Raw genomic sequence first — 26,091 nt, 5'->3', positions numbered from 1 at the left:
TCTCTTGCTCACGTCGGGTGTAAACTTGTAGATTGTCACCATTAGTTGGTGATGTTTCAATATTATGTGTGTTTTCTAATATTTCTGAATGACTTAAAGATTCATCATTTTTATCTTCTAAAAGATAATTTAAAAACATATATTCAATTTTATTTTGTTTGTCTAATATTTCGAATCCATTCTCATCTTCTAAAAATGTCACATCTTTTGAGACATATAACTTATTGTTTTTATAATCAAAACATCTATAGCCTTTTTGATTTTCACCATATCTTAAGTATACACATTCAATTGCCTTTGGTGATAATTTATCTCTTTTATGTAAAAGAACAAAACATTTACATCAAAAAATACGAAGACGATTGAAATCGGGTGTAACTTTAAAAAGTTTTTCATAAGGAGAGATATTATTTAATTTTGAGGACGGCATTCGATTGATTAAGTAAGTGGAGGTTAACCCGACTTCGGCCCAAAAATGTTTTAGGAATGTTTTTAGAAATAAGTAATGATCTAGTGGTTTCTAAGATATGCTTATGTTTTCTTTCCTCTAGACCTTTTTGTTGTGGAGTTTTTGGACATGATCTTTGATGACAAATGCCATGTTGTTTTAAATATGTTTGAAATTCATTTGATAGGTATTCTCCTCCGGAGTCAGATCTAAGAATGAATATGTGACTTTGGAATTGATTTTGAATTTTTGCACAAAATTCTTTAAAAAAGGTAAATACTTCCGATTTAAGATTAAGAAAATAAATTCATACATATCTAGTATAATCATCAATAAAGGTCACATAGTATCAATAACCACCTTTAGATAGAACCGAAGATGGTCCCCACATATCGGAAAAGGTCTAGTTGAAATAAAGGTTCTTGTAGGAAATGAAATAGGCTTCCTTTTTCCAAAAATACAATCTTTGCAATTGATATCTTTTTCTTTACAAAACTTGTTTCCAAAAAGAAAAAAATACATTTTAGAATAACTTGGATGTCCAAGTCTTTTATGCCAAGTTTCAATACTTTTATCTTTGACATAAGTACAAAAAGAGTTTGTAGGGAGTGTCAAGTGATCCATGTAGTAAAGATCTCCCTTTCTATGGCCTTGCCCAATCCGCTTCCCGGACTGGAGATCCTGCACAAAGCACCCTTGAGATGAGAAAGATATTTCACATCCATGGTCGACAATTTGGGAGACGGAAAAAAGGTTGAGATTTAGTTTAGGAACTATTCTTACTTTTGGAACAAAAAAGTTTTGACAATTTTTAGGATCTAGAGATCCAATTCCATTTATTTTGAGAAAAGTTTCATCGGCCGTAGAGACACAAGATATTTTTGAATTAGTGCATACATTGGTTAAAGCATTTTCATGGGGAGTCATGTGAAAAGAAGCTCCGGAATCTAAAATCCAAGAATACGTACCGGGAGGTGATGAAGAGGCAATGGCAGCACCGGAGGTGGAGAAAGTAGCTTTTAAGAGTTGTTGGAGAGCCATGGATATTTGACCAAGAGTGTCCTTGAGATCCCCGTTTTTGCCTTCATCTTCTTTAGTGGAGGATTCCTCAACGGAAGTCACCTTAGGCTTGAAAGTCTCATTTAATTTTGGGCATGCAGGTTTGATATGTCCCGGCTCATAACAATGATGACATATAATCCATCTTCCTTCCACCATTCCCTTGTTTTCCAAAATGAGGTGGCTTGTATGCTTTAACATGGTTGCCGGGTTTAGATACAACAAGAACTTCATCCATGCTTTTACTCATGCCATGTCGAGTCTCTTCTTGAGTAATTTTGGCAATGACATCCTCTAAAGGAGGAATAATGAATTTATGAAGTAGTGAGGATCTCATTTGTTCAAATTCGGGACAAAGTCCAAATAAAAATTGAAACAATCTATTTTGTTCCATTTGTTTTTGTCTAAGCTCAACATCCTCTATAGCCAATTCATCCCACAAAGGGTTTAGAGCACTATAGTAATCTTGGATGCTTATATCCCCTTGTTTTGTAGTTCTAACTTTCTCTTGCAAGAAATAGGCTCTTGCAAGATCTTTTTGGGTATACGTACCCTTCATAAAAAACCAAGCTTCATTGGCTCGGCGAAATTTGACAATATTGGCACATGCCTTAAGTTCAACATTATTCATAAACCATGCTAAGATTTTTGCATGGTTATTTTCCCAATCTTCCACTTGACGTTGATGGTCTTCTATTGCTTTGAGGCAAGCATCTCCCTCAAGAGCTTTTTCTTGACCTCCTTCCATCTTTGTGAGCTTAAGTTGGGGTTCCGGAACGATCCCCATAATATAACCTCAAAGCTTTTTTCCTTTGAGATTATTTTCCATTGCGGATGCCCACATCATGTAATTTTTTTCATTGAGCTTGAATTATAGGTCGATCTTGGTCTCCATTGCTTCAACAAGAGAATATATAGAAGTGAACAGAGAGACAAGATTTCACCCTGGAAGAATTGGATGGCTTTGATACCATGTAATGAAGTATGCAGAAGAATCAAGAATGCAAATGCATTCACAATGTCCAACAATGGACTTAGCACAAAGAAGAGATCCACTAAGGAATAATACGAAAGGCCTTGTAACAAGGCTACACACATAAAATAAATACTCTTTTTATTAAAGAGGAGCTCTCAAAAAGCAATACAAACACAAGGGGGAAAGCCCCTATTTATACACTTCAAGGGACCATAAGGGGGCTCCCAAGCTAACTGAGAAAGTTGGAAGAAAGGCCAGATTGCGAAGAAGAGAATGAATCCATAGTCAATGGAAAGCGAAAACGAAGAGGATGAAGAGACCGGAAAGAGAAGTCACTTTAGAGCAAACAAAATAAGAATTAAGAATTAAGAACAAATAACTGAAGTTCAGAGAACTCCCTCCCTTTTTTTTTAGCCTGCAAACCCGAGGCAGGAAAAACAGAATATGCAGTAAAGAAGAACTGCTCTAAAGGAAAATAAGTATTCAGTCGTCAAGGAAACACGTTAATATGAAAACAATGTGTTTTCTTCAGTGTGGTTTCTTTCTAAATGGGAGAAAATTCAAGGTAGAGAGGAAGATAAAGTGCTGTTAACCAATCAAGGCAGAATACAGATCGTGCGGGTCAGATTCAGTTCTGACGTCAATATGAAAGAAAGAAAAGAACGAGTTTGACGTGATTTCAATGAAATCACGCAAACATGAGTTTTGATATTACGTGGGTAAATAAACAGGAGAAGAAGAAAACTGATGCAGCAGTATGAAAGAAAGAAAGATCAGCGAGAAGAGAAATAAAACGGAGAAGAAGAAATCAAATATTATGGGTTGTGAAGGAAGGAAATAAACGATCTTCAAGGAAGAGAAAAATACCTTAGAAGAAGATGAAGGGGCTGGAACGATCTTCAAGGAAGGATCTGAAGCTCTGATACCATGTTAGAAATTGGTATTGCACCGTAAACCACAAGAGGAAGAGGAATAGAGAGGGAGAGAGGCGTTGGTGGCTGCAGAAAACCCAAAAATTAGGGTCTGCAGTTTCTTTTCATTCACTATATACACGTACAGTGTAATTAGGGTGTTACATAAAGTGTAAAATTACAACATGCCATTAATGAGCATGTGTTTAAATAAAACTAAAACAGATTGGGTCTGGATCCTGAGATCCAGGCCCAGTCGTGACATCTTTTCACTAATGTCATCATAATTTCTATCAGCTTTGAAAGTAACCACTTCAGATATGTTGTGTAGTTCATAAAAGTGCAACCATGTGAATCGTGAATTTAGTGTTAAAATTGCCTCTCAATTAATATATAGGCTCAATGTTATTTGTATCTTAAGGTTCCTATAGGCTGATTACATTTAGAATGGTAGAGAGGAACATGAAGCAGGTTCAAGTGTATTAAACTATTCATGTATTGCAGGGATGCTATGAGTTACTAAATGTACTGCACTAGTGCATGGATTGAATTAGTTATGCTGATGTTCCAAGTCATGTTCATATAAAGCAGGAAGTTTATATTAGGTGCAACCTCATCTGTCTCCATATTAGTTGAGAACCTGAAATGTTGGCCGTAGCCTTGAGAAATTTATGTGCATCTGCCAGCTTTGGTAATTTCATCGAGTTATAAGTTCAAGACTAGCTCAGCTGGCACCTTGGTTGCAGACTTGCAGTTAAATTGATGGTCTCGTGTATTCAAGGTGACTGTTGATAGGAATTATCGTCATATGATTCTTGTAGGCCATCCGGCCTACAAGCTACAAGCCAACTAGATTTAACTAGTACTTTCATGTTACAGTTGTATTGAAGTTTAGTTTCTTTGATTTTCTTTTTTCTTTGTCTTCAATTTGTTTGAAAGTTGTCACACAAATGTTTACGAAATCTTCCATTGAAAGTATACATGGGTGTCCTTCTATGTACCACTATCATTTACAGGATCAATGGACAAAATGGAATTTATTTTAGTTCATTGAGCAACTGGTTGTGTCGCCAGCTTGTGGAGATATCTGTATTGCCTTTTCTGGAACAACCTATTTATGTTTTGACAATAATACAAGTGCTGTTTTGAGAAAGTGAAAAAAATACCATCTTGCTCAGAATATAGATGAAGATTGCATGGAAGCAACCATCATAGGAGGGGATTCATTCCTTAAGGTGCCCATTTATGGAAAGACTATTCTTGTTGAGACATGATTCTTTGTAGCATTGTTCAGTCATTTGGGTTTCATAGGAGCAAACTGATTAACCAGTGCTTACTTTCTATATGATTAATGACCATATTGAAATGGCTCCGTGTGACTGACATCATATTTATGGAGGTGATGATTTTCAGATTTCATAAGTCAAATAAGTGTATATTACAAATTTTGGTCAAGGGCTTCCTGGATATTTTTTTGGTGTGGCAATTGGTCGACACCTACTTTATGTCAGGAATATGGGTTGTGGATACGGATCAGATTTAAAGATCCAAAGCTGAATGTAATGTGTGTAATATGTTTCATTGTACGGAGGACAATTTTGTCCTTTCTTCTTGTCATTAATATATGTACTTGAGGCACCAGCCCTAACAGATTATTGCTGGACGTCCCTTAGCCTCCAAGCTATGTCACATGGGTGCGGGTGAGGGCGCGGGTGCGGGGATTCAGCACTTCCAAAAAACCCGGGTGCGGGGGTGCGGCAGGGGAAAAATGTAAAAAAAAAAAAAATATATATATATATATATATATATATATATATATATATATATATATATATATATATATATAAAGGGGGTCAGCAGCTGACAGACAGCTGTCTGCAGCAGCAGCTGACAGACAGCTGCTGTCAGCATTACTTTTTTTTTTAAAAAATTTCGCAGCCCATTTGGGCAAATTTTTTTTTTAAAAAAAATCCAAAACAAGAATGGACTTAAATGATCCTGGGTGCGGTCAACTCACCCAGGATAGGGTTGACCGCACCCGCACACGCACCCACAACTCTTTATTTTAGATTCGTTTTTCCCTTTGTTCTCTTTCAGATCTGAATTTTGTTCAAATCTGTACATCGTTCCTGATCTGACCAGCATCTAGATCATGTCCTTCCTTTCTCTCTCTCTCTCTCTCTCTATATATATATATATATATTGGGTGACATCCCTAAAAAAATATTTTGTATACTCTGATTAAACATGGGTATAGGGAGCCTTGGCGGCTACATCCATGATCCAAAATCCGACATTTGTCTCTTGGCGCAAAGATGATCATTCATCGGTAGCTTTCATCACAACCACTTTGTCCTGTGCAGTACTTCTACATATTCCCTCTGGTGTTCTAGTGAAAGAGTTGTGGGGCACCCTGCATAAGTGGTATGAAGAGATCACTTCAAATGTGTACCAATTAAAAGTAGAGTTTGTCAATTTGAAAAGAGGTGACTCAAATGTCATAGAATACCTCAACAAGATTAAGGTTAATGTGGATCAGCTTGCGGCGATAAGATCCCCGCTATCGGATGAAGATGTGTGCATAAAGACTATCTGAGGTCTAGGTCCGAAGTACATGTTTGCTAGTGTATGCGAACACCACACCACGTCCTCGATCGATTGAGAACTATGTTGATGCTCACAAGGATGAAACCGTTCATAAAGTTATGGTTGCATAATCTTTCAATTTCTCTCGTGTTAGAGGACATGTCGTGGACGAACTTTGGTGATCGTGGAGCAGGTATTTTACCCACACATTCTACTCCTAATCAAGCGAATATGACATGCCAAATATGTGGGAAGAAGGGGCACACATTTTCCAATTGTTATTGGCGCTATGTTCCAACGTATCAACTATACCTCCCCGCACCCGTGCACCCCCACACACAAGTTTTTTTAAAGTGCTGCATCGCCACATTCGCACCCGTATCCGCACCCACACCTATGTGACATAGACTGCCAACAATCCCTATACCGGATCAATTTCGTTCTGTGGCAGCGGGTGCTCCTCCTGCTTCCTCTCCAAGTGTGCCTCGAAACTTTGTAGAAGCCTTTTCCAATACATATGCACCATCAATTACTGGTTCTCATGATTCAGTTGCTCTTAGTGCTAGTTTGGGACAACTGAACGCTCGTCATAATCCCACTAGAAATCTATGAGTTGTGAACATGCATTCTCAATCTTTTTCAGTAACATATTCTATGTCAGGGCAACATTCAGTGTCACCTTCTCAGGTCTAGTACATGGATTCAGGAGCTGCACATCACGTTACGGGGGAGATGCAGGTAAATCATGCTGAACCTTATCATGATTTTGGAAGTGTGATTACAGGTAATGGTAAACACCACCATGTTACTTATGTAGGAACAACTGTTGTTCCAACAAGCAATGGTCCTCTTTTCTTGTCTAACACTTTTCTTGTTCCAAATATCCAAAAGAATCTTATTTCAGTTTCCCAACTTTGTGGTGATACTAATTCTTGCATCTATTTTTCTTCATCATCTGTCTCTGTGAAGGGAATTCACACGACATAAACATTTGTTGGAGAAAAGGATGCGAGAACCTTTATGTTTTGAATGAAGCTCTAGAGTCTCTTTTAACTTTTCGTCTTTGTTATCTTCGTTGTTGACATGTCATTCGTTGTTCGCGTCTGCTGGTCAACAAGTTGATAAAGGGGTTGATGTCTGGTATCCTAGATTAGGTCATTGAAATTCTAGTTTCCTTTGTGTCCTATGTAATAAAGGTCTTCATTGACCTTAAGAGTAGATTTTTTTCTTCTTTGTGCGTCAATTGTCACTTATGTAAAAACCATGAACTTTCATTTTCAAGATGTAATAAGGGAGCTTCATTTTCCTTTGAACTCGTTCATTCAGATATTTCGGGGGTCCTTCACCTGTTTTGTCTTTGTCAAATCTAAATATTATGTTATTTCTGTGGATGATTACACTTGCTTTACTTGGATATACTTCTTGAAGTCAAAAGATTAAGTTTACTTGCCTTTCGTAGATTTAAATCGCACGTTGAAACTGATTTTTTCCAAAAAGTTCTATCCTTACATAGTGATGGTGGTGGTGAATACTTATCAAACCAATTTACACACATTTTACACGATAATGGAAATCAACGTGAATTGAGTTGTCCCAAGACATCTCAACAAAATGGTGCTGCTCGATGAAAACACCGCCAAATCGTGGAAATTGTAAAGAAGCGGCTTTGAATATATTGGGTTCAATAATGAACCAATATACATGCACATGAAGTGCGAATATACCCACTAAAGGGAAAACACAAACACATAATGTGCTAACACATAAACCCACAAAGGGGCAAAAATGCCTATAAGGCATAAGTTAATATCATTGAAGAAAATAAGGGTGTAACACCCATTACATGAAGCAAAAGCTCCTTATTGGAGTGAAGAATACAAAGGGGAAAGCCCCTATTTATAAGCACAAAAAGGGACCACCTTGGGGGCTCCCAAAGGAGACGTTGGAGAGCCCCCAACGGTCACATTTGTGACCGTTGGGGGCTCCCAACGTCTCTATTGGGAGGCTCCCAATATGGTACGAATACGAAAAACAAAAATAAAAAAACAGAAAATAAAAGAAATATTACAATGCATATTCCAATTGGAATATGCGTAAAATGACAAATTACACGAATACCCTTGAGGGTATTTTAGGAAGAGAAAAAATATATATATATATAAATAGAGATACGTATACATATATATATATGTATACGTGTCTTTATATATATATATAAATATATATATGTACATTTAAGGATTATATTTCAACATACATATATGTGTACGAGTACACATATTTTAACACCCCCCTCAATCTTTGCGGGGAAACAAAAAGATTGAAAAAAGGGCAAGACTCCAAGAGGCTTTGGTAAGGATGCTATTGAAACTTGAGAATGCCTTCCTCCAATTGCCTTCTAATAGTGAACACATTTCCCGATCCATCCAGGGTATTTCTTTTTATCCTATCTCCAAGATCCTGTGGAATAACAACAAAGAACAAGTAAAAAATATCTTTGCACTTTACTCAAATGGAACATTCCTAACAAGGTGCAAAATTATAACTTATGCATAGAAATTTGAAGCACAGGATATGATAATTACTTTAGCATGAAAAAAATTTAGAAAACAAAGGTTTCAAAATCATATATCATGTTAAATAGTGGGCGAAAACAAATTGCAAAAATGCATAACGCATTCATAAGGTCCAACATTGGACAAACACAACCCCATAATGGGGAATAACACAATGGTCCACTAAGGGATACCACAAGAAGCCTACGAAGAGGCATAAGTTATATAAACTTCATTGAATGAGGGCCTAAAAGGCCAAAATGAGCATATGCATATACTATCATGAAATGAATCAACACTTAAAAGAAACATTAATGAACATGCTCCAAACATATAGAAATACAAGGGTTATTGATTTTAGCAATTCCTTTGAAAGCGATTTCAAGAGGGAAATGCTTCAAGAGCATAAAAAGAGTGTATGAAGCACAAGATTTCAAAAAGATTTTAAATCCATTTAAGAGGTAAAATAATGAGTGTTATTTGAGTAGACACTTTTAGGAAAATCTCACTCAAATGACAAAAAAACTCATTTTGCATATCAAAAAGTGGCCAAAAAACCATAAGCACTTAATATATAGATTAAATGCCAAAATATTGATTTGATTTTAAAATATGCATATCAAAGATATGATTCACTTGTAAAAAGAAAGCAAAAAATGAATGTAATTTCATAACTTTCAATAATAGTTCATCCACTACAAGCAACTACCTCATTAGTCCTCCAAACCCCATAAATCAAGTGTATAAGCTACTAGATCAAAAATATAAATATAATGCCATTAAAGGCCAAATAACACATACAAAGGTGTGCAAAAGAACCTCTTGTATACATATAATAATACTTGAAATGAGTGCATCAACGATAAGAACAAGAGAATACACGCCAACATGGACCAAAAGCATCTCTTGTCTACGTAAAAATACACTCAAGATCAAGTAAGTTCAGCTACTAGAACAAGAGTATCAAGCCAACCATGGGCTAAAAACACAATACATCTCTTGTCTACATAAAATGACACTTGAATTGAGTGAAAGAAGCCAACCATGGGCATACATATCAACGACTAGAACAAGGACACAAATGCCAACATGGACTATAATCACACACCATGGTGTGAATCAACGTGCCTTGTCTACATATAATAACACTCAAGACAAGTGTGTTCAACTACTAGACCAAGAGAACAAAAACCAACAGGCTACCAACACACAAAGGTGTAATAAAATTCTTGTCTACATATGATGACACTTAGATATGAGTTGTAAAAGGAGAAGACTTTTGAGGCAATAAAACTTGTAATGACAAACATATAAATAAAACCTTGAATCAATAGAACAATATTTTTCAAAAAAGAATACCCATATTTTGGAATAAACTATGTAAAAGTATCTTCAACAAGATACTACAACCAATAGAACAATATTCTTGAGAATAAATGTGTGAACATACGCACACCAAGAACACTTGTGCACAAAAGCACAAAAGCACAAAATCACAAATGTGCAAATGCACTCATAAGTTTCATAAACAATAAAAGGTTGGGCAATAATCCTTAAAACCTTGATTTTAGTATACCTTAAAACATTTAAGGTTTCAAAACACCATATTTCCATCACATATATAAATAAGAGCATCCATAAGATCAATGGCCAAAATCAAACGAGTGACATACTCATAATAAAGATCATATACCAAATCATTCTAGAGTCCCAAGGTGCCCATAACTCACCTCAACCACCATCTATAATATGACAAATGAACAATCTAAAATGACATAACACTAGGTGCCCATAACTCACCTTAACAATTATCTCTAATATAACAATAGGGCCATAAAAAAGGATTGATGCATCATATACCTTGTGATGGATAGAAGATAAATGCCATAAAAGGACAATGAACTCTTAGGGAGAACATTTTCCAAATATGTGATTTTACAAAGAGGGCCGACTCAAAGGTCCAACATAATTAATCACAACAATATGCCATATAACAATAATGTTGCATATATACGAAATTATGTTCAATCATGATCATTATAAAAAGAATTAATAAACACAATATGAAATATTTAAGCTATGTCATGTGTGAGAAAGGAATTAGAATAATCCAAGAAACAAATCAAGCCTTTATAATTTGCAATTATATGTATACCAAGATGTAAAATGACAATAATCTTAAATGTGCAAATTTAGGACAACATGTACCAAGATATTGCGGAAGCATTTATAATGATAAAAGAAACAATCTTACAAGTCCATTAAAGGATAAAAACAAACACAAGCCCTAAAGAAGGCAATAAAAATATTTCTTTATTGAAAATAGAGTACCATGTGAAAATGTCTATGAATAGACAATACACATATAATTTTAAATATTTTATAAAAGAAGTGTACGAAGACACTCTCACAATCACTTGAACAAAATACACAAAAAGCGTAATAAAGGCAAACATGCAATAATGCATGTATTTCATAAAAAAAAACAAATGCTTGAGTCTCTCAAGCTTTAATTATGCAATTATATGCTTGATAAATGCAATTTAAGACAAAGAAGACCATATTATGGCCAATGTAGGCATCCTTAGAGATACAATCAAGAGGTTTTGAAACCTTATGTGAAAAATACAAACAAACATTTTATAAAGTTGTATCATTATAAGAAAAATAAAAAATTAATGAAATCTTTTATACCAAAGGATGCAATAGATACACTATGCATTCTATATAGTGTGAGAAGATTTTTAAAAGATTTTTCCTAATGAACACAATGGTTCCTACAACATATTTATCACAAATAATTTTTCAAAATTCTTTAAATAAACCAAAACCATTGAGAGACTTTTAAGAGTTCATAAATATTTATCATTAACAAGAACTACTTAGGGTTCATAAAAAAGTAAACTACAAAGATTTAGATGTGAGAAATTCTCATACAAGAATTATATCAAAAATTTAGCAAAGATCATTAACTTATACAAGAATTATATAAAAAGTTAACTTATAGGTTAATCACGAAATTCTTATGAAAAAATCATAAATCTCACATAATTGAAAAACAATTTTGCAAAACATAAATTACTATTATATGTGATGAAGAATCGATAAATATATAACCAAGAATTATAATAAACAAATTTACCAAATTTAAAAGGAGATATTTTAAAATATACGAACACGCGAAATGTGAAAGAAAATGATTCAACTATCAAAAACACTAAATGTGCAAGAAAAATAGTTTCATAATGCATAATATGTTAAGAAAAGAGATACATACCGAAAACTTCTAAAAAGGAGAGGAACAATGAATACTTCACCATTTCTTGAGCACTACGCTTTTCGTTGCACCAAGAGACAACCCCATCGTAACCTTGCTCTGATACCATGTAAAGAAGCGGCTTTGAATATATTGGGTTCAATAATGAACCAATACACATGCACATGAAGTGCGAATATACCCACTAAAGGGAAAATACAAGCACATAATGTGCTAACACATAAACCCACAAAGGGGCAAAAATGCCTATAAGGCATAAGTTAATATCATTGAAGAAAATAAGGGTGTAACACCCATTACATGGAGCAAAAGCTCCTTATTGGAGCGAAGAATACAAAGGGGAAAGCCCCTATTTATAAGCACAAAAAGGGACCACCTTGGGGGCTCCCAAAAGAGACGTTGGAGAGCCCCCAACGGTCACATTTATGACCGTTGGGGGCTCTCAACGTCTCTATTGGGAGCCCCCCAATATGGTACGAATACGAAAAACAAAAATAAAAAAAACAGAAAATAAAAGAAATATTACAATGCATATTCCAATTGGAATATGCGTAAAATGACAAATTACAAGAATACCCTTGAGGGTATTTTAGGAAGAGAAAATATATATTTATATATATATATATAAAGATACGTATACATATATATATGTATACGTATCTTTATATATATATATAAATATATATATATATATATATATATATATATATATATATATATATGTACATTTAAGGATTATATTTCAACATACATATATGTGTACGAGTACACATATTTTAACAGAAACAACCCTGGTGATGATGTATAATGATAATCTGAAGGCTGGACTATGGTTGGAGGCATTCCATACAACAATGTATTTGATAATAAGGATGCCCTTGTTTAGACTCTTCATATTTGCTGTCACACCCGGATTACTCTTTGTTGCATGCCTATGGGTGTTGACGTTTTCTTCACAGACAAGCAGTCTTCAAGAGCCACCATGTGTCAATTCATTGGGTATGACTATGAATACATGGGTTACAGATGCTATGATCATGCTGCCAATATGATTCTTATCTCCTGTAGTGTTTTTTCACGAGGATATATGTGGGAATTTGTTTATGCCTCCTGATAACAGTTTACTTCAAGCCTTTTGGCCTTCAACAGAGACAGCACAACATGCTGAAAACAGGCCTGCTGAACATCAAGAGCAAAGAATAGAAGCTCCACGATTAAATGCTTGCATTTAGCCACATGTGCAGCCACCTTTCCAATTCTTCAAACAAGTGCGCAGCAGAAGAAAGGGTTCAGCTGATGCATCAAATCACGAGGATTCTGTCATAAAAAGTGAATCTGAAAATCACCAAGTAGACACGCATGTCACCAGCCAGGATGCTTTTGTATATCAGCATGTTGATCATTTCTGGAAATAGTGCAGTTCAACAATTAGATCAATCCGGTAATGATGTCACTGTTCAGCCACAGAGGTCCCAGATCCTTGTGTCTACCATAATTAAGCACCCACCTGAAAGATGGTTAGCTATGAATCCTTTTCTTTGGATTTTCAGTTTCATGGAGCTGCCCTTGATGATGTTCAAGAGCTGAGTTCCTTTGTTGAAACTAGTAAAAATCAATGTTGGATAGATGCGATGAATGATGAGATTACAACCTTGCATGAATGTGACACTTGGGAAGCGGTGTCGAGGCCTGCAAATAAAGATGTAGTAGGATGTTGGTGGGCATACAAGATTAAATGCAAGTCTGATGGGAGTGTAGGGCGTTACAAAGCAAGGGTTATTAACAAAGGGTTACACAGGAACACGTTGGATTTCAATGAGAGTTTCAGTCTCGTCGTTCGAATGGGAACAATTCAGATTGTATTGTCTCTTGCTGTCTCTCATGGATGAAATTTGTACCAATTGGATGTAAAGAATACCTTTCTTCATAGAGACCTATGTGAAGAGGTATATATGAAACACCGGTCAGGTTACCAGAAGGAGACACACAATCTACTGTTCTCAAATTAAAGAAGGCGATCTATGGTTTGAAGCAGGTATCGAGGGCTTGGTTTGATACTTTCAACATTGTGCTTAGATCACTTGGGTTTGAGAGAAGTCACTGTGATTATTATCTCTTCGTGCAGCGTGAAGGATCTGATAGTACTCTTGTTCTAGTCTATGTGAATGATATTATTATTACAAGGTGTAGTGAGATTAAGATTCAACAGTTGAAGTCGATTCTTCATAGGCATTTTCACATGAAGGACTTGAGACTTCTTAGATTCTTTCTTCGAGTATAGGTGGATCAACAACCAAATTGTTTGATATTGTCACAACAAAAGTGTGCTCAAGACATCTTAAAACATAGTGAAATGCTACAATGCAAGCCTATGCACACTCCCATGGCAATGAATTCTCATCTGGGAAATATTTCTTCTGAAGATGTTGATTTTAGTGAACCAGAAAAATACATGAGCATCATTGGAGCATTATAATACCTTTACCTTTACACGTCCTGACGTGGTCTTTTCAGTAAACCAAGTGTCACTCTTCATGCACAAATCTCAGGTGAAGCACATGGAAGCGGTAAGGAAAATTTGTAATATCTCATAATTTTTAAGCTCTAAAATATAATTTTAATTAAATATTTATATTTAATATGACAAAATTGTGGAAAATATTTAAATATGGGCTGACGTCAACATAGGTCTGGGCATGGTCTAGGGCCCATTAATAAGATCCTTATATTATACGAAAAATCTGCGAATTTACTTGTTTTTAACCTTTAAATTCGAGCAAAATTTGAATTAAATTTAGGTTAAATTCAAGCAAAATTTGAATTAAATTTAGGTTAAATTCAGGCAAAATTCAAAAGTGAAATACATCTAAGACCATAGTTAGATCCATTTCGGAACGTAGATCTTGTAGGAGATCTGTTTTATCGAATTCGAATATCGATTGGGTCAGAAAATACATTTTTCTAAATTGATCGACCTCTATTTTTGGGTCTTTTTCGATGTGGATCGGGCTCGACCCACTCTGTTGGATTGATGTTAATATGGATATGGACCCAGTCCAAGATCCATATTGATTAGTACCCGGTCTGGGTTGAGATCCAATTGAAATTGGATAATGGAATTGGATCATGGGTCCAACCCAGACCCACAGTCCATCCATCCCTTTTTAAAACTAAAAAGAATTAAAACTTTAAAAACATAAATATGAATTTAAAGAGAAATGATGATGTAGAGTTTTACCTGCCGTAGAACTCTATCCCTTGATCCTCTAGAAGGAGGCGTCCCCTCTACTATGGAATATTCCACAGGTTAAAAAAATAAAAATAAAAATAAAAATAGTAGAAGATAATGGTAGAGGTAGAGGTAGAGGTAGAGTTCTACCATGGGTAGAACTCTACCCCTCCTTATCTAGAAGGGGGTGTTACCCCCCTCTAGAGGCCTCTCAAATTATAAAGAGGAAAGAGAGTATCTCTCTCTAGAAACCGTCCCCCTAGATATATAGAGAGAGAAATAAAGAAAGAGTGGAAAGTGAGAAGAAAAAAAAACAAGAGAAGGGAAAAACGTGAATAGAGCGAGAGAGACGAAAAGAGAGAAAGAAAGAGAAGAATAAGAAGCCTGCCACGTCTCCTCCTTCTTCCTCTAAGTTTTTCGCGAATTTTCAATTAAGGTACGGGTTTTTCTTTTTGTTTCGATGAGTGTGAAAAATAGCGTGGTCTAAATCAAGTATGGGCCTAAGAGAGAAATCAAATCTATATATGTTTATACAGATTTATCAATTTTATCAAATCTGGGACTATGTTGATTGAGTTGATCTTGCTTTTCAGCATATATATATATATATATATATATATATATATATATATATATATATATATATATATATATATATATATATATATATATGCTGTTAGTTCTACACTGACGATTTCTTTTTAGCATAAACAAATTTTTGTTTGATTGAGAAGGGTTTGATATGGTTTAAGATCTGATCAGATTTCTTTTCCTATGTTCAGACCAGCGTACATAATTTTTTCTGCATGATCAGATTGTTGCATATATATATATATAATTCAGTAGCTGTTCAGATTTTTTTTAGCTATTGTTTGACATGTGTGTGTTTAACAGCATGCTTGATTCATTAGGTGTGTCAGTAAATATGAGCATGCTGGGTACTGATTTCTTTTGCATACTGCTTGATCTTCACGTTCTGGTGTGTATCAGGGCACCTTGCTTGATTGGTAGTGTATTGTCTCCTGATGACCAGTCTTAATAATGTTTTTTTTTAAAAAGAAGGGTATGTTTACAATCTGATTTGGACTGGTGTTAGGTTTGACAAAGGATTTGATCTAGCAGCATGCAAACAAAATTCTAATGTGATTAGGTAACCCGAGTTTTGTTAAAAGGGTTTGCAGCCAGACTAAAACGGACTTGAGTTCTGTTTTTTGTTAAATATAGTTTGTCTCCTTATTTTTGAATAAGGTACATGCCGATTGAAGCTCGATCTGTTGGATGTAAACTTGGAAATTTAATCTACGTTTTGTTTTTTTATCAGCATGTGTCAGTCTGCAAAACTAAAACAGTCTGACGTTGATCTAATCATGATCTTATGGCGTTTTGTGTGCTTAAACTGTTATATGGACACTGATTTGATACAATTCCATACATTAAGCAGCATATACATATATATCTATGGAGATATATATATATGTGTATCTACAACAAGATTGATATATATATATATATATATATATATATATATATATATATATAGTGCTGCAGTTATACATGCAAAAAACTTTTTGATGTATGATTCTTTATCCAATGATGTGGTTATGCATGTTATGTTTGACTTTCTGTTTTAGTCAAGTTATGCATAAATTCAGTCATGTGATTTACTATGTTGCAACCTCTGATTTTGGTTGAAATTGTGGAATCTGATCAGTATTGTATATTCATCTAAATCTGAGATGAATAGATGTTGAAACTGGTCTATTCTAAAAGTTGGGTTTTTGGCTAGTGTGATAAATTTAGTAAGATTACATTCATTCATTTGCCAAAAATATGTATTAATGATTGTGCATTGTGGACATAGCTTTATATATTTGTGTGTGATTTATGTTCACTGAAAATTTGCAATGACATGAATTATTTATGAGATTGAATAGTGGTTGCGTGTGAACCACTAATGGGCCTATGTAGGCCAGGAGCATGTGTTGCTCATGTGTTACTGAAAATGTTTATGCATTGCAAAATGATTTTTGAAAATATTGGTTTTTCTAAAATTAATTACACTGTTGAATTGTTAGGGTAGTGGTTTGAAATTGTTTTTGCATGCTGATTTGCATAACTGTCTTTATGTAAAGAATTTTTAATTGATTAAGATGGTAATTGTTAGGGTCGTTACAAAATCCTTCAATACGTTAAAGGTACCCTTTTAGATGAGCTTGTTTATGCTAGACCAACCCAAGTAAGTCCCAAAGTTACAATCAAAATCATTGCTTATTCTAACGCTGATTGGGCACACGATCCTTCTACGAGAAGATTGGTAACAAGCTATGGGGTCTGAGAAAACTATTGCACGCTCAACCACGGAGACAGAGTATCAAGCTATGGCAGCAGTTGCCACAAAAGTTGCATGGATCAAGAAATATAAGGATTATTGTTGTATTGAGTGCATAGTTGAATCTGCAAACCTGGTTCAAAATGAAAAAATGAAGCATGTGAAAATAGACCACTATTTTGTCAAAGAAAAGTTGAAGGCAAAGGAAATCCAACCACTATTTATTAGAGGAGAAGATCAAGTAGCAGACCTATTTACAAAAGGATCTCATCATAAGTAGGCATTGACACTTACAATCCAAACTATCCATGGTTCTCACCCATGTTTAGTTTGAGGGGGCGTGTTAGGAATATGGGTCATGGATACAGATCAAATTTAGAGATCCAATGCTGTATGTAATGTGTGTAATATGTTTCATTGTACCAAGGGCAATTTTATCCTTTCTCCTTGTCATTAATATATATACTTGAGACACCAACCTTAACATATTATTGCTGGACATCCCTTAGCCTCCAAGTCTTCTCTTCTCTTTCTCTCACATCTCACATCTTGTTGGTGGAGTTGATTCTAATACTTCGAGGCTGATTTTCACTGTTGATGACAACTTAATTTAGGTATGGATTTGCTATAGAGAATTGACATGCTAGACCTATGTCACCTGTAACGACCCCAACTCATACCCTTTGAAAATACGTTTTTTTTTCAAAACCATTACGGAAGTCTTCCCAGAAACTCGGGGCCTTTACAGTTTCACTCCCAATTGGATAAAACAACCAACCAAACCATTATTGATATAATGAGTGATAAGTCTCGAGACAATTGCACAAAGGAAATATTCAGAGTGCAATATCAACTAAATGAAGTAAAAATGAAATAAAAGAAAACTGAGTTACGCTGTCAATCTGTGATGAGTCTAGCAAGTGCGTGACACTCGTGACTCTCGAAGAAGCCAGTCGTTTCATTGATCCCCTGCGGCTGCGAAAGACAATAAAAAGAGGGGGTCAGAAATCCAAAGAATTCTCCGTACAAATCCCTCTAATGAAAATAAATGAGCATAAAGAACACCAATACGATTTTATGCAATAATTCAGAGGAATGCAATTATGATAATTACATAATTCAATTAAGCATTCATGCAACATTTATTAAGTATGAAAGAACATTAATCAACAGCAGAAATTTCGATTTAAGAAAGTAGGACATTTAACACGCATTAGAAATTAAACATCTTGCATCCACCAACATGTAACAATTAAGGGAACAGGTAAATTATGCATGATCTAATGTATAACAGTAATATGCATGATTTATGTGCAATGCACGAACACTTTCTAGTCTTTCATTAAAGTTTTTCTTTCCATATGCATGCCTTATTAAATGCATACAATTTAAGTTATCCTGTTTAATTACCGTTGCCCGCGGATACACCAATCGGGTATAATTTCTCCGAGATCAAGTTAGGTTCCCAGGGTAGCTTAGCACACAAGTTGTATTTTATTACTTGTTTTAAACTTAACACTCGACCAAATCACCTTCGAAATATTAGACCTCCATTTTAATGTCGAGGACAATAGGGACAACCTACACCCACAAGTGCCACTTCCTTGGTATACCAAAACAACAGCTGTGTCGAACACACCACCCCCAGGTAAAGTGACAGACTCTCCCTAAAACTGTGACTAGGTGAAAGAACCTCAATATCGGGTTCAGGGGTCAAAGTAAAGCACATGGAGTTTTTGTATCCTCGTGGTTCTCCAAAACAGAACCTATGAGATGCCCATTATTTCGATGAGAGATCTCACTTCATATATGTTACACTGTTCTTATTTATTATATTTTTATTAAATTTAAGTTTTGCAACTCAGCATGCAAAAAAAAGGCAAAAGCTCGCATCTACCCCTGCGAGAGTCATTTTTAGACCACCGCCCGCGGAAAAGCATAGAACAATGTGAGCATAATGCAATAAAAATAAATATGATTTTTGTGATGCATTTGAGATGATTAAAGAAAGAGCAAGCCAAAGCTCATTGCCTACCAAACCCACGATGATTCATTACGATCATCGTTGCACCCCAAACAAATAACAACATGCCACATAATGAAATAAATCACATAGCTTCTAGATGCACATTCATATAGGAAAATTTCAACCATGCTCGTGAACCAAGAATAATTAAAGCATTTTTATGTTTAGCCTACATGATAGCAACACGTGCAAGTTTTCATGTAATGCAAGTACTGAACTCAATGACATGCTTTCATTTACTATGCATAGATATGTTAATGGCATATTTTTATCTATTGCTTCCATTTGATTCACATCCATGTCAATTACATGGCTTCCTTCAATGCATTGCTTCATGGCAACTGCATGGTTTAATTCAACTAATTACATCGCATGCAAGCTTTCATTCATGACTCTCTTTTTCACGTGACTTTTTGTGCAACTGCATACACACAGCATGACCTAAAATTTCAGATTCGTACATATTCGCAAAATACCCATGTAGTTAATATTGCTCACACAAAACTTGTTAATCATAAGCGGATGAAAACTTCTTTCTAGCAAGCACATAGTAAGAAACTTTATAATGGCAAGAGTCTGGAATATGCAAAGGTAGCACACACACACACTATATCTATATATATACACTCAAATTTTGGTTCATGCTGGGCCTATAATTTAGCCTGCACCCAGCCAACTATCAGTTGGCTGGGGTTTTCCCTCCTTTTTTTTTCCCACAGAAAGCACTGTTAAAATATTATGTCTCTTTTAACTGTAAACTGAAATACCCATCAGGGGTATTTCAGTCCTTTTACTCAATAGGTGTCAGCCACCCTAATTGGCTAACATTTTTACTTTTACACCTTTTTCTTTTTACACTTTTTTTCTTTTTGACTGTTGTGAAAGGGACAGCTCCATATAGCTGTTGGAGCTGCCCCAACAGTCATATTGAGCTGCACCCTGTGGCTTCTTTTTGCATTATAAATAGGCCTTAGTGGCCCTTGTAAACACATCCTTTTTTGTGAGTGCATATGCAATAACAATGCTTTTGTAAAGCCCCTCTTGGGAACTTATGAATTGAAGTTCATTTTGTTTCATGCTTTTGTGCATGTGTATCCGTGCCTTCGTAGACTTGTGAATGGTCTCCTTTGTGACTTTGTGCACTCTTTGTATTTCTTGTATTGTGGTGTTACACACAATCTCTTTTTGTAGAGATTTTCACACTCACAACACTCTTAAAATATATATTTTAAAGGTTTTTACCCAGCCGGCTGGGGTTACCAGCAAGCCCAGCTGACTAGGGTCAGCTGGGTCGGGCCTGACCCACCCTGCCAGGCCGACCCCAGCCTGGCCCAAGGGCCGGACTGGGCCGGGCATGTCTCACCAAGCTAGGGTGGGCCTGACAGCCCATGCACCGGCCCCAGTCCGGGCCTGTGTGTGCTGTCAAGGTTGAACAACCACAAAATATATATATATATATATATATATATATATATATATTTTATAATAACCCATTTTTTTTTTTTTTTTGAAAACAAGGAACGTGACCCAGCCAACCAGTCGACTGTGTCTGGCATATAACCATACCCTCCCAGTCGGCTGGGTCCATCATGCAGCCCAGCCGACTGGGTCGGCTGGGGCTGATCCCCCAAAGGCTCAGCCGACTTCGGGTCGGCTGGGCCCAAACACCTAACGCCACATTTTTTTTATATACGTCATGACCCAGTCGACTGAGTCTGCCGTGAAACCGATCCACCCTGTTTCCCCATCTTTTTCCAGGGATTCCATCCAAAAAAAGCACAAAATCGAACCGGGGTTCGATTTCTCATCCATTTTCACAAGAGGGAACCCGTACCTTAGAGCCAACACTTTGGAGGCGGTTGATGCAGCGTGAGGAATGTCGGCCGAGCCTCGACAGTGCTGCAGCGAAGGGAAAGCCGCTCCCACCGACCTCGTCTTCTCCGGCGCCGCGAAGGGTTTCGAGAGGGAGGGCAAAAAGGAGAGAGAGAGAGAGAAGAACGAGAGGGGGAGAAAAAGGGCTTCGGGACTCCCTTTTGTAGGAGGGAGGCTTCTCTGAAATGAAGGAGATTTCCTTCCTTTCCCCGACAGCTGCGCACGACCCTCCCCCTTGCATCCATCGCGTTAGGGTTCTGAAGGAACCCTAACACAAAATCTCCTTCTTTTTATCGGACAGGCCCTTGCCCCTTTTAACTTAAGCTTTTTTTTTGTTCGTTTCACAGGGTGCGGCCCGGGTCCAAACCCGGGACCCGGAAACCAACCCCGAGTTGGGTCTGCGTCTCACCCATTTGATATGGATCCATAAGTTCGATCCAAATGGATCCAACTGTGGATCCTTGTGTTAGATTTATATTTTTATTTTAAATATTTATTATTATTATTTTATTATTTTTAATACATATAAACATATATGATATTAATTATATATATACCCCTTTATGGGTTTTGGATCCGAATTGCGGATCCCAGTTCCATTTTGCATATTTCACATTATTTTATTTTATAAACAAAAGTAATTAGCGAAAAATCACGGTTATTACATCACCTGGGTACGGGTGTAGGTACGGAGGGTGCGACACTACAATTCCAAAAAATGTGGGTCTGGGGACATGGCTAAATATATACTGAAAAATATATTATAGGGATTGGTTTATTACCATTTTGGCTGCAAATTCTCCCTTTTTCCTGGTTCACTCTGTAGCTCTACGAGAAACAGGCAAACCATTTGGAATAATTTTCTTGGGATTTCAATTTCATGGCCTTGATTTTTTTATGTGAAATGCTTTTTTTGAAAGTTTAACTTTTCTCAATGCCCAATCTTATGTAACCGATTACACACCGATTGATGCTCCAGAGCTGTTGAATACGGAGATGCATCATATTCATAGAGAATCCATTTTCTGCTATTCCTTTTTGGCAATTACTTGGATAGCAAACCTTTTTCACCATTATATACTCAGGTATTACTCATGCTCATGATACTACCAGTTTCGACATGCTTTTAGGTTGTGTTCATAAATCATGACTACACCATATTTTCAGCATGCTCTTAGGTTGTGATCATGGCTACACCTTCATATCATGGGCTCTTATCCTCTATTCCCCTTTGCAGTTGGAGCTAGTGCAATATGGAAATATTGTTTTTGGTGTTGATGTAGTTTTTGTTTTCGGCCATGGGCATTGTGTCTTTTAGGTTTGGTGGTGATATAGTTGTTTGTGTACATTGAGTTTTATTTATTTTAGATCACTACTTGTCTCTTGGTACTGTAGGAAACATAATCAGCCTTATGTTTTATATAAATGAATATGTTGCTATGAATGTCATTGATTTGTGCTTGTGTGTCTTTAAGTGATGTTTGCCACCAGAGCTAGTGGGATAATAAAATATTGTTTCTGGTCTATGTCACACGGATACGGCTGTGGATACGGGGATGCAACCATTTTTATGGAATTTAAAACATGACTAACATATAAGGGGATATGGAACGGAAGCCAAAATGGAGTATTTTTGTGACGTAGGTGGTGATATTCTAGTTGATTTGCAATCTGCCATCTTTTGTATCTTTTATGCATTTGTTTATCTGTTTGCATTTGAAAAATATTACGACTTATGACGTTTTTTTCTACTAGGGTAGTTCACTATGGGGGTAAGACATTTACTGCCAGTCTAACATAGAGTGTGATGCCTTTGTGATCTTCTTGCTAACATGGGAGCCATCTCAATCGTCATTATCCTGTGACAGCAAAAATGCTTTATACATTAGTAGTAGCATTTCTTTGTTGTAGTGGTCCAATCACAACAAGATGATGTTCAAGAGCAATGTTTAGATGCAGTTATATCTTTAAGCATGTCTGCCGTGATACTCAATTGGCTTACTTTGTCTGCTTATTCTTCATGGTTCTAGCGTCTCGTGGGATAAACTCTCTTTGTTGGTTTTACTATGAGGTTTCAAAGGATGTCAGATGCTTTCTGTATATGGAGTACACATATTTGATATTAGATGTCCTCTCTCATCTACCATCCTTAAGAATGATGTATATGTATATTGAGCATGCTCCTAATGAATACAATAATTTACATTTATAAATTCTTGGTTATGATCCTTGCTTCATCTCTTGTTCTAGTCTAAAGTGGGAATGGGAATGTACATCACTTTCTATTTGGATATTTCACTGCGTATTTGTGATCTTTAAACGATGACATTGAACCAATACTGCATTTGATGTTGATGTTGATTAAAAAGCTTTGCAGGATACAAATTCTAAAACTTGACATTCTTAGGTCATGTAGTGCAGGTGAACTATATTATTCATTTTATTATTTGCCATCTTTTTCTTAATCCTAACTGAAGTTTATAGTTCTTGACAAATTTGTCTTTCTCCCCTCCTGTCCACTTTAAATTCCTTGATTAATATTTGACTGTTAGTGTTGAAATCATGATTCAGGGTCCTGAGGTTAGAAGTGGAGATGTGCCTCAACCTATCATGCTTAAGGCAGGCCAGGAGTTCAATTTCACGATAAAAAGAGGTGTCGGCTCAGAAGACACTGTCAGTGTAAATTATGATGACTTTGTGAATGATGTGGAAGTTGGGGATACACTCTTGGTTGATGGTATGATTTTTTATCCTATCACTCAGTTGATTTGTTTCTGTGGATTTATGCAAGAGAGTTCTAGTATGTATTATAATGAAAACATTTGTTAAAACTTAAAGGTGTTTTCATACTTGCATGACTAATATTGAGGAAAAGTCCAAGTCTTTGAGCGCCTGGTGAGTTGGAAAATCCCTGAGTCAACTCATTACATGTCAGGTGAGATTAAGAAAAGTCAATCATGTCTTGGTTGAATGGTCTTAGTAATCTTGCAAAGTAAAACTAGGTCTTCACTTCGGGGTTCTCCCAATCAAAGATTGCTCTTTTCTTAGCAACTCAGGTTTGAATTGATGATGTTTTATGCAGTGTGGCTAAAATTAACCAGGCCTAGTCAGGACTAAATCTTGTCTTGAGCAGTCTGAGCGATCTTGATCAAGATTACTAGGATGAACTGTTTAATAATTAAGATTTCTCTAGTCAATTGGACCTTGTATTTGGGCTTGACAAATATGAGTAAGTTGATTTAGATGGGTCTGTCTTAGAAGGCTACTTTTTGCCTAGGCTTTAATTCCATATATGAAAGTTTCTTATCCATGAGAATTGTGGTTTGATTTGTTTCTTTCAGAATTTCAAGTATCCTAGAAGTCATGAAAATATGTAGCAAGTCATTTGTTTTTAGTTATTTTTTTCCAAGGGTATGTTAAGTCACACCTATTTATGGCCAAAGCTTGTTTAGAATTTGATTTTCATTTGCTTGTTTATTTGTCATATAGACACAAGCACAACTATGGGACTGGCACTCTTGGCATGACATGGTAGTTTTGTAAAATTTGGACATAAGGAGATATGGGTGTGTTTGATTGTGCATCCCGCGGGATGCGTGCACAGTTAAACGCTAGACACATGGGACACAAATTATGTCCTGCGGTGTTGGAAGTCTTGGGACAAGGGGACACATCAAACAAACCTCTTAAGAGTCCTGCGGTGTACCCTTGACTCTCCTCTCATTCTCACCTTCACTGACTCTCCCTCTCCTCTCACCCTCCCTTCCTCTCCATTGACATTACCTCCGGCGACCGCTCTTGCTAGCCCAAGGCTGTCGTAAATGATGTGGAAGAAGATGAGCCTACCTGTGGAGTTGAACATTTGCTGTCTTTGGTGATGTTGCACCGGTCAAACTTGAGTTCTCTGTGGAGGGTCTTTGGTAGCTGTTGGTTTTTGATGGCATGGCTTCTGCAAAACATGAGGTAGAGATGGAGAATCTGAGATGGAGACTCAGGATTTGAACAATGTTGGGGAGTTAGGGTAAGAGGAAAAGTTTGGAGCCATGGAAGAAGCAGTTCATATGGAGGAGGCGAAGTTAAGGTTTGGGAAGGTGGAGGATGAAGAGGTTTATGCGAAGGAGGGGGAAAAATTGGAGTGGAAGGACGAAGAATCAGGGCATGGGGATGGTGAAACATGAGGAGATGAAGAGGATGCAAAACATAAGCTAACAGTGCGGTTTCATAGGTTCCACGCACGGTTGATGGTGTTGATTCAACTTGTAATTTTGAAAACATTTAGAGAAAATCTTTCAAAGTTCAGGATTTTGATCTTTCAAATCGTAAGCGGAAGCAATTTTCTTTTAGAGAAAAAAACAAATTGACAATTATGGGCACGTTAGCTTACAAACCAATCTTACTTATAGAGAATAGCCAGGATGCCAACAGAAAGAGGGATAAATCTCGAGCCATGTTGCATCGTGCCATCGGTTGCCTGTAAAGTCCTACTCGTCAAATGCCCATGAAATGGGTCAGTTTCATAACAAACTGGTAGGTGCACAAATAGACAATGTAGAATAAATAAAGTAGGCCATTACAAGATAAACAATTTATTTCATTGAAAGCAGTAATAGCATTTGTAATTGCGAGAAATTAAATCTGAGTAACATATGTAAAGAACATCTAAACTTAAGGAAAGAGACAACACAAGATGTAAATAACATTGTGTGTAGTTAACTAGCATAGTTAGCTAATTAATACAAGTAAAAGACATGCCATCATCAGTTATATTCATCTACACGTACGCATGCATGAAAATATCAGTTGTTCTTATCTTAAGATTCATC

General features: G+C 36.2%; 1 protein-coding gene across 1 annotated transcript in view; it reads left to right on the top strand.

Moving 5' to 3' along the window:
* Positions 1 to 26,091, top strand: part of LOC149845389 (pyruvate kinase isozyme G, chloroplastic-like) — a 90,748-nt gene that overhangs the window by 6,278 nt on the left and 58,379 nt on the right. The window contains exon 3 of the mRNA XM_089995729.1: positions 23,840 to 24,005. Coding sequence (XP_089851855.1) covers positions 23,840 to 24,005 — 166 coding nt within the window. The remainder of the gene's footprint in view (positions 1 to 23,839; positions 24,006 to 26,091) is intronic.

This window comes from Nuphar pumila, chromosome 2 (assembly GCF_984573655.1).
Source record: "Nuphar pumila chromosome 2, dmNupPumi1.hap1.1, whole genome shotgun sequence".
NCBI classification, from domain to species: Eukaryota; Viridiplantae; Streptophyta; class Magnoliopsida; order Nymphaeales; family Nymphaeaceae; genus Nuphar; species Nuphar pumila.
This window is presented reverse-complemented; position numbering and strand designations above follow the sequence as displayed.